This window comes from Lynx rufus, unplaced genomic scaffold (assembly GCF_022079265.1).
Source record: "Lynx rufus isolate CCGP_SWC_20201006 ecotype Redwood Valley unplaced genomic scaffold, mLynRuf1.p SCAF_2, whole genome shotgun sequence".
Taxonomy (NCBI): Eukaryota; Metazoa; Chordata; class Mammalia; order Carnivora; family Felidae; genus Lynx; species Lynx rufus.
The window spans coordinates 164,625,500-164,642,602 of NW_025814834.1; the positions used below are offsets into that span (position 1 = coordinate 164,625,500).

General features: G+C 35.9%; 1 protein-coding gene across 2 annotated transcripts in view; it reads right to left on the reverse strand.

Annotated features, from left to right (window-relative positions):
• LRRC7 (leucine rich repeat containing 7) overlaps positions 1-17,103 on the reverse strand; it is a 448,351-nt gene that overhangs the window by 140,470 nt on the left and 290,778 nt on the right. For both annotated transcript variants that reach the window (XM_047084407.1, XM_047084406.1), the window contains exons 8-9: positions 8,074-8,148; positions 1,969-2,113 (exon numbers count right to left, since the gene is read on the reverse strand). In XM_047084407.1, the coding sequence (XP_046940363.1) occupies positions 1,969-2,113; positions 8,074-8,148 (220 nt within the window). The remainder of the gene's footprint in view (positions 1-1,968; positions 2,114-8,073; positions 8,149-17,103) is intronic.

The window sequence follows — 17,103 nt, forward strand, 5'->3', positions numbered from 1 at the left end:
ATAATCAGGGACTCTGGCAACTCTGCAGATGCATAAATGTAATCTTCCCTGAAAGGTCAATAGAGTTTAAAGATCTTGTCTGAGGCGTAAGCTACTATAACAAAGTTACTTTCCTAATTTGAGAACCATTCAGATTCTTAATTAAGGTATTAAAATACATAGTATCACCTGTCTATCCTAGTTGACTTTATGTCAGCCAAGTATCCAATCTGATGTTTTCTATCACTTATCCATGCTGTCTTTCCCAGACCAGAAAGCTACTTTCCTGGTCTTCTTTCTTAAAGGAAGATATTTTAAACAAATAATTATATCATCTTTTGTTTTACTATGTGCCATTTTTATTTCCAGGATTTCTAATTTTTTTAAAAACCACCTATTCTTAGTAAGAGTTCTTATTTTTGTTTTATTAGTTATTATTTTTATGAATGTCATCCTAACTTTTGTGTATTTGACAATCTACACATACTTAAAAATCATTTTTTACATTTCTTGGTGACTTCGGTTTCTCCTGGGTAAATTTTCCTATTTGTTTGAGTTTTTGGTTGTGGTTATAACATTAGTTTTACTTTAAAATTTTCATTTGTATGCTCATTTGTGAAAGTGAATGTTTTCTCTTTACCGATGCTCCCCCCTACCTGCCTGATAGTTTTGTAGTTACCTCCCCTGACTCCCAAGTTTCTGGAGTGGGAGTATAAGGCATGTATTTTGACTAGGTGGTTATCTTGACTAGATGATCATCGCTGTCATCTTAATTAAAGGATGCTCTTTTTAACCATTACACTTCCTCACTTTCTACAACATAAAAGAGTATTTTCTAAACTTATCTAATTATAAGTTTCATCTGGGATGTTTAATAAAAACAAATTAGAGGGCCTACCACAAACTTACTGAATCAGAATTTTCAGAGAAACAGCCTGGAAATGTGTAAGTGCCTAATAAAACTGTCAGATAAGTCTTACAATGGAATGAGTTGGAAAAATACTGTTATAGTACAGTATGTGATTTTATAAATCAAAAAGTTATTAAATCTAGACAGAAAGAAATTCTAGCCTGTTTTTCAAAACTAGTATCCTCTATTAGCCTGAAGGAATATGAAAATGGAAGCAATCAAATACTGAAGAAAAATTTGGAAAACTGCTTTATCTTCTAGCTTCCTTCTAATTAGAGTACCTAGGTGTAACTTAATTTTCAGAAGCTTTAATAAGTTCAAGAATATATGACACATTGTATTCAAAGAGTGTTTAAAAACTAATACCCAAAGTTAGGTAATTTGCTGATTATCCTCCTAAGTCCTCTCATAAATAATAGTAAGATATGTACACAAAACAGTTTACTTATAATTAAATTAGATTCTTTAGTTACCTTACTCATATAAAAATTTGTAACAAAAATGGATTGGGTACTTGATAAATACTAACAGACATTCTCTGCTGTCATGAATCTTAACAGCATATAAAAGAAAATGCATCTTTTTTTAAATAATAGAACTACAAAGAGATTTTATATATATTATATCTTTATGTTATTTTCAGATTATAGCAGTGTTATAACAGTATTGAAAATAGGATATAGGGACACTCTGTGGATAGAAGCTATTGTAATTTTATGGTGATAAAAGATGATATACATGGTTATCAAATTACTCTAAATCTAAGAAATCTACTTTTTACAGTAACATTTTACAACTTAAAAGATTTGAATTGAAAAATATATCAATTTGGTAGGATCATGTATTTTAATAGTAGAGCCTTCTTGAGTTTGACAATTATTTACCATTTCATTTTAAGATATTGGTAAAATACTATTATACCAGTAATAATGAACTTTAAATAATGAAGTTTGTAATTCATTATTATCAGTCAGGCTAACAGTATATTCCCTATATCTACTGATAAACTAGGACAATGCCAAAAAAGAAAATTTCATATATTTCATATAAACATTCATGACACAATAGAATATTCTCACCTATAGAGTCGGGCAACTGTTGCAACATATTGGATGACAGTAAGAGGTCCTCAAGGGCTTCACATCCAGAAATTTCCATGTCAACCGTTTCTATTCTGTTTTTTGACATATCCAGGTATACCAACATCTTTAACTTCCCTATAGACTTGATAACATTGCATAAACTCAGGATTAGTTGAGAAACTTTCAAAAGACATTTGAAAGTTGTAAAAACCACAATACTGTAAAACTAATTTTAAAAGCAACTACAACAATAATATGTGTTGGTAAGAACGTCGAGAAATTATAATCCTTGTACATTGCTAGCAGGAATTTAAAACTGTGCAGCCACTTTGAAAAACAGTTTGGCCATACCTCAAAATGTTATACATAGAGTTTCCATATCACCCAGCAGTCCCTAGGTGTATACTCCAGGATGCAATATATGTCCACACAAAAACACAAACTTTAAAGCAGTATTATTCACAAGAGCCAAAAAATGGAAACAACCTAAATGCCTATCAGTTGATGAATGGATAAACAGCATGTGTTATATCCATATGTTGTACTATTATTTTGCAATACATGCAAATATATATTACAAAATGGATGAACCTTGAAAATATATGCAGTGAAAAATGTCAGTAATAAAAAAAAACAGCTGTTGCATGATTCTATTTGTATGAAATGTCCAGAATAGGCAAATCTATAGAGATGGAGAGTAGATTAGGGTTTCTAGAGGTTGGGGGTAAGGGGACATGGGAATGACTGCTAATGGCTTCAGGGATTTTTTTGAGATAGTGCAAATGTTCTAAAATTAGATTGTGGTGATGGCTACTCAACCTGTGAGTATTCTAAAAGCCACGGAATTGTATATTATAAATGGGTGAATTTTATGGTATGTGAATTATATCTCAGTACAACAGTTAAAACAAAACACAACAATCTCAAAGTTGACACTGAATTAAATAAATTAATTAATAATAAAAAAATAAATAACAATTGTCACCCAAACAGCATATGTTGACATATTGATTCTTACACTTTCAAATGCATAAGAAAGGGTTTAAATCCTACCAGATTCAACATTCTGTTATTCTACAGTTCTTTTTGAGAGTCTACTATGTAACAGGGCTTGTGTTATACATGGAGACCAATCATGAATAAGTCAACTAAGTATGAGGAGAGACGTGTCATGATACAGACAAAATCTGTATCCTTATGGAGCTCACAGTAGTGGAGGAAACTGTCAAACAAATAATTACAATACCCTATAATATATGCAATTAAAAAAACATGTAGAGAATGTCATAGAAGCACAGGGCTGCAAACTGCCTGGAAGACACAGCTTGGCAAGAAAAGGAGAACATGCACCTAAAAGAGAAAATGACGTATACTGTTCATAGTAAAATGTGAAAAATCATGGCATGTTTGAGGAAGAGTGGGACATTTGATTTATAAGATTATAAGAAGACATGTGTTAAAAGGCCTTACATATTATATGAGGAGATGTAAATTCTACCCTTTAAGGAAGGAAAGCTATTCAAGAGGTTTTTGTTTGTTGGTTTTGTTTTGTTGAAAGAGAGAGCATGCATGTGTGCCCCAGCGTGCCTGTGAACACAGTGGGAGTAGGGGAGGAGCACAGATAGAGGGGAGAGAAAGAATCCCAAGCAGAATCTGTTCTGTCAGCACAGAGCCCGATGAGTGGCTCAACACCAGGAACCACGAGATCATGACCTGAGCCGAAATCAAAAGTTGGACCCTTAACCGAGTGAGGCATCCAGGTGTCTGTATTCAAGGTTTTTAAGACAAAGAATGACATGATCAGATTTGTGCTTTAAAAATCCAGCTTCAGGGAACTACAAAGGAGAGATTCTTTGATGAGAGTTGCAAAGACCCATCACAAGGATCTGGAAACAGTTTTTATTTTTTAAGTTTATTTATTTATTTTGAGACAGAGAGAGATAGTGTGCAAGCAGGGGAGGGCAGAGAGGGAGAGAGAATCCCAAGCAGAGTATTCACTGACAGCCTGATGCCAGGCTTGAATTCACAAACCATGAGATCATAACCTGAGCCAAAGTCGGACACGTAACTAACTGAGCCACTCAAGTGCCCCTAGAAACAATTTAGCTGAGGAGATAAGGGCCTGAATTAAGGCAGCGGAAGTGAGGAAGAAGAAGGGATGGGCTAAAAAAAAATCAGAAGTGGAATAATTAAACTAGTAACTAGTTGCTGAGGACAGGGAAGGAACAAAGTCATACTGTGAACAGGAGTAACAGGGACCGCTTAGCTGGGACATGGAGCACAGGAGTCAGGACAAGATAAAAGTCCTCATTTTCAGTTTCTCTCAGGGCATATTTTGCAAATAAATACCCTACACATAACTGTGTTCAGTGGATCATCTGTCTGTTTAATCCACCCATATCCATTTTAATATATTGTCTCTACTTATTTGACAGAATATAAATAAAAAAATAAATAAACTTATTACACACGCAAGTACACACTTGGCACTGTGCCAAGTACTTTGGCTATATTATTTGATTTAATACTTCATATCTTTGCTTCTCAAAATGTGTTTTGCAGACCAGCAGCATTGGTACCACCTGGAAGCCTGACAGGAACATACAGTCTTAGATCTTAGACACACTCTGGACCTACTGACTCAGAATCTGCACTTCAACGCACAATGAAATTTCGTAATTAATGTCACACAATGGGAAGCAGAGACAAGGAGAAGTTTATGAGAGAGTGTTCTTAGGATCAATACCAGTGGGAAGACAGAGAGGAGAAAGGAGGCACAGCTAGGCAGATGAAGCAGCTGAGCTGGAATGAAATCTTGAGGAACTTCTTGGGTGGCCCTTTAAGAGTCACTGAGTTGGATTGCCTGGCAGTCGTAGGGTGAGTCTAAGTAAGGATGAGGAGCCAGGCCTTTATCACTGGTCATTGGGTACAGGTCTCCCAGACTAGAGATGTGACCCTGGGTAAGGAGGTTCTTTTCAGCTGGAGCAAATCCTGAAGAAGGTGGAAAGCTGCAAACAGTATTCCCAGAAGCTTCAGGAATAGAGAGTAAGTTCTTCATTCCAGGAGGATGATTCATGACAGCAATTATTACAAATAACATTCCAAGGTTACCCCATTAATGAGGGGTGGAGCTAAAATTCAAATCACTTTTCTCAGATTACAGACCACAAAGCCTATTGATTATATCAGCAGTCACTGACCTCTAACTCCCTAATTAACCCAGCATATATCTCTAGGTCTGTGACCTCATGCCCCATGGAGGCACAGAATGTGTGAAGTCTTGGACTAGATGAATAGTTGCTAGGCTAGGAACTGAGTACTTTGGGTGAGTGAAGCCAGAGGGCTGAATTCTCCCTACACCTGGAAATATGTCACTTGGAAAAATACTGTCACTTTACTTATAGATTCCCACCCTAAGGAGCTATTATGATACCATAACCATTCTTCTCTTCTGGTGAGCAAGGAAGGAATGATGTGTGTGTGTGGGGGGGGGCTCTTTTTTGTTCTTTCATCATGAGGAAATTTCTTTACTCTTTGAAGCCCCCTTCATTGTTATTTCCAGCACAACTCAATATTTTGGTGTGAAGTTTCTAAACATCATTTTTAGAAGCAAAACAACGCTTTGGTGTTTATTTTTGAGTCTTTCTAAACCCTCACTTTCAAACACCTTATAAAAGCAATAGTAGCCTGCGGTGATAAAGACCTTTGAAGTCTAATGTCTCAGAATCCTTGGGGATATTGAATGTTGCTCCAACATCTCTTGATACAGAGGGCTCTATAAGTGAGCAGTAGATAGTAAATGAAAAAAGTAAAAGCCATCACAAAAGAAGATACTGGAGTTTGTTTAAAAATAAAGACTGATTCAATGCATTGTTTAGTCACATTTTGGTTGATTGATCTTAGAGTGACAGTGAACAAGATAGCTATGTAGAAGACTAACTTCTGATCATTATCTCCTTTCTTCTCTGATTTATGAAAAATGGAGTAGTAAAATGATAGCTCAGGCTTCCAAAAGTATTTTAAAAGTATGTTACTTTAATGTACAATGATACATGAACTAATAATAAGATGATCTTGCTTTTTTCCCTGGGTCTTATAACACTAAATATTTAGGATTAATCATTCTGTGAAACTGATAGACTGGCTAGGTTAAGGCTACATTCAAGATTAGTCTCTCAAAGACACGTGTTTCTAGGTCCTTGCATAACAACTATTTGCCAGCACAGACATTCAGAAAGCCATGCCTCTTTATGGCAGGGAGGTGGGGGTATTCCCACAAGGAATAAAATAAAATATAAAAACTCAAGTGTACTAAAGTGAGAAATCTACGTAAAGCAGTATGTAAGAAAAATCTATTCTCACAACACTTATCTGTTCACAGACGGTTTCAACACTACTTTTCTATTTAGATAAAAAGCTTACTAAACAATATGAGGTCTGAATTGATTGTTAAGGTTGGATTTTGGAAATGTAATGACTATGAAAAATAAGATGAACCTAATTCTCATCTGTGCCCTTTGTTGATTCTCTAGCAGCAGGATTTTGGAGCTTGAGAATGAACAACAGCCCCTGGTGTTGGTTTGAATTACACTTCCACTATTTACTGGCTGCATGACCTTGGGCCAGTTTCTTATTCTTTCTGTTTCAGTTTATCATCTGTAACATGGGGATAGTAGGAAACCCTACTTCATAGGCTTATTATGAGGACTCAAGGAGTATCTATTTGTAAAACATCTAGCATTTATCATGAGTTAGGCATTATCTAGGTGTTTTTGAATTAGTAAATATATTGAAGAAGCGGGTATAGACTTTTCTGATTAGACATACATTCCGATTTCTCAATCTCTGCACAGGGAATTGGTGAGTGTCTTACCTGTGTTGCCCCAGGATTTGTACATACTTTGGCTATGGCACAAATTGGGCTCTACTACATGTAGTGGAATCTAGATCTGTCTCTCCTGTTATGTGTGAGCTCCTCAAACAAATGTATTCAAGGTCATTGAATATATTATCTTTGTAGCTCTAACATTAGCATGGTTTCTGGTTCATAGAGGTGTATTTGTAAATGGTTTTTGAATAAATCAATATATAAAAGATGTGCATGCTTTTTTGTTTTGTGTCTGTGATGATAGTATAAATGTATTCTTTTGATAAGAGAAGAAAGTATTTTTTTCCTTAATCTTTGGCCAGATTTTCTCTTTTATGTGGTCTCATGCTTGTTCAAAAGAGAAACACTTCTTGTTCTTGTTGCTTTTGCAATTATTTTAAGGAATTTTTAATGTCAAGTCAAAAGAAGAATAAAATTAGCTTTGGGAACACACATCAAAATCTCAGTGGCTGAAGAGTTATTATAAATCCAGCTGCCCTGGCTACTCAGCCCAATTGTGGTTGCCGTGTGTGTGTGTGTGTGTGTGTACATGCTTATTTGACTGCATGTGTTATGAGTGGCAAGAGGCAATGTTTTTATTGGAAGCCACTATTTCACTGAGTGGGAAAGGCTAAATACTCAAACTCAATGAGTTAACTGGTAAACCTACTACTTAGGAGATATTACTGGATTGTCTGCGTGTTAGTAGAAAAAAAATGGACTCTAGTTGAACTTTCTATTTTTAACACCTGATAATTTGCCATTTACCATTTCGAAAATTCAAATGGGTTCTAATGGAAATCACCCAAACTGAGAGAAAGATTTTTATTTTGTGGAAAAGCTCTAACATAAGCAGAAACTATTATCTAGTTACCTATACGAATAAGTTTGATTTTGCAAAAATAAGACTTGGTATTATATGTAGCATTTTCTTTTTCAGTATATAACAATATAACTTTCTCAGTTTTAAAAATCGGTATGTGGAGAGATGAAAAATATAATCCTAAGAGAACAAGAGAATCTTCATACATTTCGTATACCTATACTATTTACAAAAGGTATGTGAAATACAAAAAATAAACAAACAAACAAACTAGTGAAAAAACACTTGGTAACCAAACAAATGTTTTATTGTGAAAGGCAAACACTGATATTTATATATTAAGATTATTAATCATTACCATTAATATATAGCACAGATGCTAGACAATGTGGCATAATAAAAACTTACATACCCCAGGTAGCACTTGTAATGCATTATTATCCATCCATAACTCCCTTAAATTTTGTATTTGATCCAGAACTTCAGGCTAGAAGAGAGGTAGGGAGAAAGACAACACAATTAGTCTTTTCTTAGCACAACAGAAGTGTAATTTCTTGAATCTGGAAACTTTATTTGGGAATCTAATGTTAATCCTTTAAGAAGTTCTAAGTTTAACAGACTTTCATCAAAACTGAGAGTCCCTCGTATAGCTAACTTAGAACTCATCTGGAAACAATCAGAACAACATTAATAAAAATTAAAATCTATACCTCTCTCTTAACACCTTACAATGATCCTTTGTAGCATTTATTACACTCTAATTACTCAATGTGTCTGTCTTCTTCACTAAAATATAAGCTTTTGAAGAGCAGAGAAATGTTTGTTTTTTTCATCTTTATTGTTTTCTTAATTTTTATTTTTGTTTTTTTTTAATTTTATATTTTATTTTTTAAAATTTACATCCAAATTAGCATATAGTGCAACAATGATTTCGGGAGTAGATTCCTTAGTGCCCCTTACCCATTTAGCCCATCCCCCCTCCCACAACCCCTCCAGTAACCCTCAGTTTGTTCTCGTATTAATGAGTCTCTTCTGTTTTGTCCCCCTCCCTGTTTTTATATTATTTTTGTTTCCCTTCCCATATGTTCATCTGTTTTGTCTCTTAAAGTCCTGATATGAGTGAAGTCATATGATTTTTGTCTTTCTTTGACTGACTAATTTCACTTAGCATAATACCCTCCAGTTCCATCCATGTAGTTGCAAATGGCAAGATTTCATTCTTTGTGATTGCTGAGTAATACTCCATTGTGTGTGTATATATATATATATATATATATATATATATATATGTATATATATATATGTGTGTATATATATGTGTGTGTGTGTATATATATATATATATATATATATACACTCATCTTCTTTATCCATTCATCCATTGATGGACATTTGGGCTCTTTCCATACTTTGGCTATTGTCGATAGTGCTGCTATAAACATGGAGGTGCATGTGTCCCTTCGAAACAGCACACCTGTATCCCGTGGATAAATGCCTAGTAGTACAATTTATGGGTCATAGGGTAGTTCTATTTTTAGTTTTTTGAGGAACCTCCATCTGTTTTCCAGAGTGGCTGCACCAGCTTGCATTCCCATGTTTATTTTTTAATCACTATTCCTCACATCCCCATTGCTTGCCATGGTACTTGACACACAATAGGTTTTTATCATGAGTATGTGTTAGAGCCTTACACACAATTGCCCCCTCCCCCACCGTCCCAGGCATTGCATTACTGAGATATGATAATAGTATGAATCAGACCCACTCATTTCTTATCTCTTCATTTACTCAGCAAATTTTGATTGGTTGAACAGTGGGGATGCCTACTATGGTAAGGCACAGGGTACGACCCACAGTTATTCAAACTCAGTTACTGCCTTGAAGTAACGGATGATCTAATTGAACAGACAAATGCATATAAATAGCAGAAACAGAAGGTAGCATATGGGAGAAAAGAATAATGTAGGGAAGTTCAGAGAAAGGAGAGAGAGAATATGATCAAGGTGTAACACATAGTGCATAATGAAATTTCAATTCCCAAATTGAAGCATTCTCTAAATTGTACCTCATGGGCAGCAGACTATATGGAAAGGTTAGAGGTTGCTATTGCTACCATCATCATCTTTTTATTCGTGATGACCTTTTTCTGATTTCTCTCTAGAAATTATCCTATTCAGGCCACCAGCTTCCCTTGAAGTTGATTCCTTCCAGGAGGGAAGTGAGGAAGGCCTAAGCTAATTGGTGCATAGTATTCACCTGGCCACAGGGTTGGCTGGAGGATGGGAACATGATCCATTCAGAGCAGTTGAGAAACAATGTTTCTTTCACTGAGGCTTCAGGGGAAAAGACTTGCTCTTCCCTGCTGGATTAGAAACCGGAAGGGGACAGCCCTGGGAGCTTCAGGTGTGAAGAAAAGGGGAAGGCTGTTTCAGTTAAGAGATGGATCCTGATGACATCATATTAGGCCAAAATTAAGCCACACCTGAAATCAGATGTTTTGTCTCTTTCAACTAAAAAAAAATTATCACTGAAACAAAGTACAACCATAGTTCAGTAAACTTTGAGACCTACTTAGGAAAACTAGTGTATTTTATAGAATAATAGTGTGAAAGAATGGAATTGTATATATGTTAAGATGAGAATATTGGTAATCGTGGGTAAGCAGGAGTTATGTACACACATCTTTGACACATTAGAAGGGCTTCAGAAACTGCTAGGACTAGTTTGGAAAGAGGCTCTGATACCTTTAGCTTGCAATTGCAATTAAACATGGTACTATTCCTTGGAGAAATTCCACTTACAACAAAGATCAAAATCTAAAGTTAGAGAGTGGCATCAGCTGTGGACTCAGAGGCATATGTGAGTAAGTGTGGGGGATTTTTTTTTTTTGTGTAGGAAAATATTCCTACTTTTACTAACACCAATAGCAAACAGGCAGTGAACTACTCCAACTGTATGATATGCTGGGCAAGGACGGAAAACATAAATCAAGTCGTAGGAAGCACACTCTGATGTGCAGAGACTTTGAAGCAGAGGGCTGGCTAGGAATAGTCAGGCCAGTTGGAAAACATCAGTCATATGGTGCAGATTTTCCTACACCCAGGCACCATGCAGACTTTATGAAAAGAGATAAAAGTTGCATACTGGAAACTTCAATACATCCTTATGTATGTGATAAGATGGAGATTAATTTATAAACTTCGAATGGTGAACATTACTCAAGATAAACTCTATTGTGCTGTGGTAACAAATTAATCCCAAAATCTCAGTGGTTTAACACCACAGGCTTACTTCCCACTCTCACTACATCCAGTGTCATGGGTTGCCACCATCTCAAGACTTCCAGAAGAGCCAAAGCAGAGAAGACAGTATAGAAAACTAGTCATTGCTCTTAAAGATCTCAGACTAGAAGGGACATATATCACTTCTGATTATACCTAATTATCTAGACTATTTCTATGGCCTCAAGTTTAAGAAAGCCTAAGAAATATAAGAGAAATTCATGAATTATTTGGTGAACACTACTGTCCCTGCTACATGGTGACACCATATATATAAAAAAAAAAAGAATGGCAAGAATGGATACAAAGTACTTCAATAAGTCAGTTATCCCTTCATTCAGTAAGTACTTATTAAACATCACCTAAGTTCTAGGCATTACACTAGAGTCATAACGCATGGTGTGGTCTCTGTCCTCAAGAAAGTCATGGTCTATTTCTGCAGCAAATATGCAAAAAGCAAATACATGGCATTATGGGAAAATGAAGAAAGGGGAACCTATATGCCCTTGTAATGAGGAAGCCACATAACTATTCATGGAGCTCAGATGAGAAGGAGTTGGTCAGTAAAGAGGAGAGAAGAGGAAGTACATTTTAGCTAGAAGCAGAGAGATGAGAAATAGCATGATGTATGAATGGCAACAGGCGCTTTGCTTTACTGGGGTGTTAAGTTTGAAATAGAGTGAGTAGTAGAAAATGAGGCTAACAAAAGAGGGTGGGGTCTGTGAAGGTCTCATGTTTTGTTAGGGAGATAGAACTTTATTACATGGGTGAAGGAACATCACTAAAAGATTTTTAATAGGAAGTGATTGTGGCAGATAGGTGTTTTATATATATATATATATATATATATATATATATATATATATATATATAACTATCCTGTTGGAAAAAGGAAAAGAAAACAAAAACAGGAAATCTTAATAGGGCTAGTTACGAAAGAGATAATGAGGACTAAAGATAAAGAAATTGAATTCAAAAAACACTTAGACAATGAAAACAATAGGATTTGGTGACTTAATATAGGGGTGAGAGTGAGGGTCATGCACGTCCCCCAGTTTCACAGCACCTGGTAGTTGCCACCAATGGAGATGCAGAATATTGGGCTGGAAACATATGAGAGAGACTGAATTTAGTGTTTTTTTTCTCAAAGGTTTTATTTAAGTTAAAGTTAGTTAACATATAGTGTAGTATTGGTTTCAAGAGTAGAATTTAGTGATTCATCACTTACATACAACACCTAGTGCTTATTATATAACAAGTGCCCTCCTTAATGCCCACCACCCATTTAGCCCATCCCCTGACTTATTTTCCCTCCAGTAACCATCAGTTTGTTCTCTATATTTAAGAGTCTCTTATAGTTTGCCTCCCTCTCTGTTTTTATCTCATTTTATTTTTCATTCCATTCCCCTGTGTTCATCTGTTTTGTTTCCTAAATTCCACTGAGTGAAATCATATGGTATTTGTCTGTCTCTAACTGACTTATTTCACTTAGCATAATACACTCTAGCTCTGTCTACTTCATTGCATATATATACATACACATTACATCTTCTTTATTCATTCATCAGTTCGTGGACATTTGGGTTTTTTCCATACTTTCGTTGTTGTTGATAGTGCTACTATAAACAATGGGGTGCATGTGCCCCCTTTGAATCAGAATTTTTGTATCCTTCGGAGAAATACCTAGTGGTGCAATTGCTCGGTTGTAGGGTAAGTCCAGTTTTAACTTTTTGAGGAACTGCCATACTATTTTCCAGAGTGGCTGCACCAGTTTGCATTCCTACCAACATTGTAAGAGGGTTCCACTCCTTTTCTGTGCAAACTTGCAAACATCTGTTGTTTCCTGAATTGTTAATTTTAGCCATTCTGACAGGTGTGAGGTGGTATCTCATTGTGGTTTTGATTTGTATTTCCCTGATGATGAGTGATGTTGAGCATTTTTATGTGTCTGTTAGCCATTTGGTATGTTTTCTTCGGAGAAATGTCTGCTTATCTTCTGCCCATTTCTTAACTGGATTAATTCTTTTTAGGGTGTTAAATTTGATAAGTTCTTTGTAAATTTTGGATTCTAGTCCTTTATCCAACATGTCATTTGCAAATATCTTCTCCCATTCCATAGATTGCCTTTTAGTTTTGTTGATTGTTTCCTTCACTGTGCAGAAGGTTTTTAACTTGATGATGTCTCAATAGTTCATTTTTGCTTTTGTTTCCCTTGCCTTCAGAGACATGTCTAGTAAGAAGTTGTTGTGGCTGAGGTCAAAAAGGTTGCTGTCGGTGTTCTCCTTTAGGATTCTGATGGCTTCCTGTCTCACATTTAGGTCTTGCATCCATGTTGTCTTTATTTTTGTGCATGGTGTAAGAAAATGGTCCAGGTTCATTCTTCTGAATGTAACTGTCCCGTTTTCCCAACACCATTTGTTGAAGAGACTGTCTTTTTTTTCCATTGGATATTCTTTCCTGCTTTGTTGAAGATTAGTTGACCATACATTTGTGGGTCCATTTTTGGGTTCTCTATTCTGTTTCATTGATCTATGTGTCTGTTTTGGTGCCAGTACCATACTGTCTTGATGATTACAACTTTGTAATACAGCTTGAAGTCCAGAATTATGATGCCTCCCACTTTGCTTTTCTTTTTCAACATTACTTTGGCTGTTGGGGTCTTTTCTGGTTCCATACAAATTTTAGAATTGTTGGCTCTAGTTCTGTGAAAACTGCTGGTGTTACTTTGATAGGGATTGCACTGAATGTGCAGATTGCTTTGGGTAGTATAGGTATTTTAACAATATTTGCTCTTCCAACCCATGAGCATGGAATGTTTTTTCACTTCTTTGTGTCTTCAATTTTGTTAATAAGTGTTCTATAGTTTTCAGAGTACAGATCTTTTACCTCTTTGGTTAGGCTTATTCCTAGGTATCTTACGGTTTTTGGTGCAATTGTAAATGGGATCGATTTCTCTTTCTGTGGCTTCATTTTTGGTGTATAAAAATGCAACAGCTTTCTGTAGATTGATTTTATATCCTAAGACTTTGCTGAATTCATGTATCAGTTTTAGCAAAAAAAAATTTTGTAGTCTTTTGGGTTTACAACATAGAGAACTATGTCGTCTATGAATAATGAAAGTTTAACTTCCTTGCCAGTTTGGATGCCTTTAATTTATTTTTGTTGTTTGATTACTGAGGCTAGGACTTCCAGTACTATGCTGAACAACAGTGGTCAGAGTGGACATCCTTGTTGCGTTCCTGACCTTAGGGGAAAAGCTGTCTTTTTCCCCATTGAGGATGATACTAGCTGTGGGCCTTTTGTATATGGTCTTTGTGATGTCGAGGTATGCTCCTTCTAGCCCTACTTTCTTGATTTTTTTTTTTTTTGTATCAAGAAAGGATGCTGTATTTTGTCAAATGCTTTGTCTCCATCTATTGAAAGATTCATAAGGTTCTTATCCTTTCTTTCATTAATGTGATGTATCATGTTGATTGATTTGCAGATATTGAACCACCCTTGCAGCCCAGAAATAAATCCCACTTGATCATGGCAAATAATTCTTTTAATGTACTGTTGGATTTGATTTGCTAGTATCTTTTTGAGAATTTTTGCATTGGTGTTCATCAGGGATATTGGTCTGTAATTCTCCTTTTTAGTGGGGTCTTTGGTTTTGGAATCAAGGTAATTCTGGCCTCATAGAGTGAGTTTGGAAGTTTTCCTCTCAATCTTATTTTCTTGGACAGTTTCAGAATAGGTATCAACTCTTCTTTAAATGTCTGGCATGGGAAGCCATCTGGTCCTGTACTCTTGTCTGTTGGGAGATTTTTGATTACTGATTCAATTTCTTTGCTGGTTATGGGTCTGTTCAAATTTTCCATTTTTTCCTGTTTAATTTTGGTAGTTTACATGTTTCTAGGAATTTATCCATTTTTTCCAGAATGCTCAATCTGTTGGCATATAATTAATTGCTCATAATAGTCTCTTATAATTGTTTATATTTCTTTATATTTCTGTGGTGTTGGTTGTAATCTCTCCTTTTTCATTCTTGATTTTATTTATTTGGATCCTTTCTCTTTTTTTTTTTTGATAAGTCTGGCTAAAGATTTATCAATTTTGTTAATTCTTTCAAAGAAGCAACTCCTAGTTTTGTTGATTTGTTCTGTTTTTTTTTTAAATTTCTATATCATTTATTTCTGCTCTGATCTTTATTAATTCCTTTATGCTCATTTTAGGTTTTATTTTCTGTCCTTTTCCAACTCCTAAAAGTGTAAAATTAGGTTGTGTATTTGAGACTTTTCTTGCTTCTTAATAAATGCCTATATTGCTACATACTTCCCTCTTATGACTGCCTTTACTGCATCCTAAAGGTTTTGGACTGTGGTGTTTTCATTTTCATTTGCTTCCATGTATTTGTAAATTCCTTCTTTATTTCCTTTTAAATGTTTATTTATATTGTGGAGGGAGGGGCAGAAGAGAGGGAGAGAGAGAATCCAAGCAGACTTTGTTTTGTCAGCACAGAGCCCAAAGTGGGGCCCAAACCCATGAATCATGAGATCATGACCTGAGCTGAAATCAAGAGTTGTATGCTTAACTGACTGAGCCACCCAGGAACCCCTAATTTCTTCTTTAATTTTCTGGTTAACCTATTCATTCTTTAGTAGGATGTTCTTTAACCTCCACGTGTTTGTGGTCTTTCCACATTTTTTCTTGGGGTTGACTTTGTTTCATAGCATTGTGGTCTGATAATACGTGTGGTATGATCTCAAACTTTTTGTACTGGTTGAAGGCTGATTTGTGACCCAGTATGTGATCTCTTCTGGAGAATATTCCATGTGCACTTGAAAAGAATGTGCATTCTACTGCTTTAGGATAAAGTGTTCTGAATGTATCTGTTAAGTCCATCCAGTCCAGAATGTCATTCAAAGATACTGTTTCCTTGTTGATTTCCTGCTTAGATGATCTGTCCATTGTTGTAAGTGGGGTGTTAAAGTCTCCTGTTACTATTGTATTATTATCAATGAATTTCAAGTTTGTTATTAATTGATTTACACATTTGGCCTCTTTCAAGTTGGGGGCATAAATACTTAATAGTGTTAGATCTACTTTTTTTTTGAGAGAGAGAGAGAGAGAGAGAGTGAGAGTGTGTAAGAAGGGAAGGGGCCAAGGAAGAGGGAGAGAGAAAATCTTAAGCAGGCTTTATGCCCAGTATGGAGCCTGATGCAGGGTTCAATCTCATGACTATGAGACCTGAACCAAAATCAAGAGTGGATTGTGCCTGACTGTGCCACCCAGGCACTGCTAAATCTTCTTGTTCAATAGACCCCTTTATTATCATATAGTGCTCTCCTTCATCTCTTACTACAGTCTTTTGTTTAAAATCTAGTTTGTCTGATATAAATATGGTTACTCCAGCTTTCTTTTGATGTCTATTAGCATGTCCTCACTTTCAAACTGGAGGTGTCTTTGGGTCTAAAGCCAATCTCTTAGGGGGTGCCTGGGTGGCTCAGTCAGTTGGGCATCTGACTTCAGCTCATGATCTCATAGTTTGTGGATTCGAGCCCCATGACGGGCTCTGTGCTGACAGCTCGGAGCCTGGAGCCTGCTTCGGATTCTGTGTCTCCCTCTCTCTCTCGCTGCCTCTCCCCTGCTCCCACTATGTCTATCAAGAAAATAAACATTAAAAAAATAAAAATAAATAAAATGAATCTCTTGTAAGCAGCCTATCAATAGGTCTTGTTTTTTTTTTTTTTCATCAATTCTGACACCCTGTCCTTTGATTAGAGTATTTAGTCCATTTGTATTCAGAGTTGTTATTGATAGATCAGAATTGAGTGCCATTATATTGCCAGTAAGGTCACTTATTCCTGTAGATTGTCTCTGTTCCCTTTTAGTCTCTGTTGCTTTGGGTCTCTCTTTCCCTCTCAAAGGATGACCTTTAATATTTTTTGCAGAGCTGGTTTAGTGTTCATGAATTACTTTAGTTTTTGCTTGTCTTGGAAACTCTCTCTTTCTATTCTTAATGACAGCCTTGCTGGATAAAGTATTCTTCACTGCATATTTTTCCCATTTAGTACATTGAATGTATCATGCCTGCCAAGTTTCTGTGGCCTGCCAAGTTTCTGTGGACAGGTCTGCTGCTAACCCTATGTGTCAACCCTTGTAGATTAAGGACCTTTTGT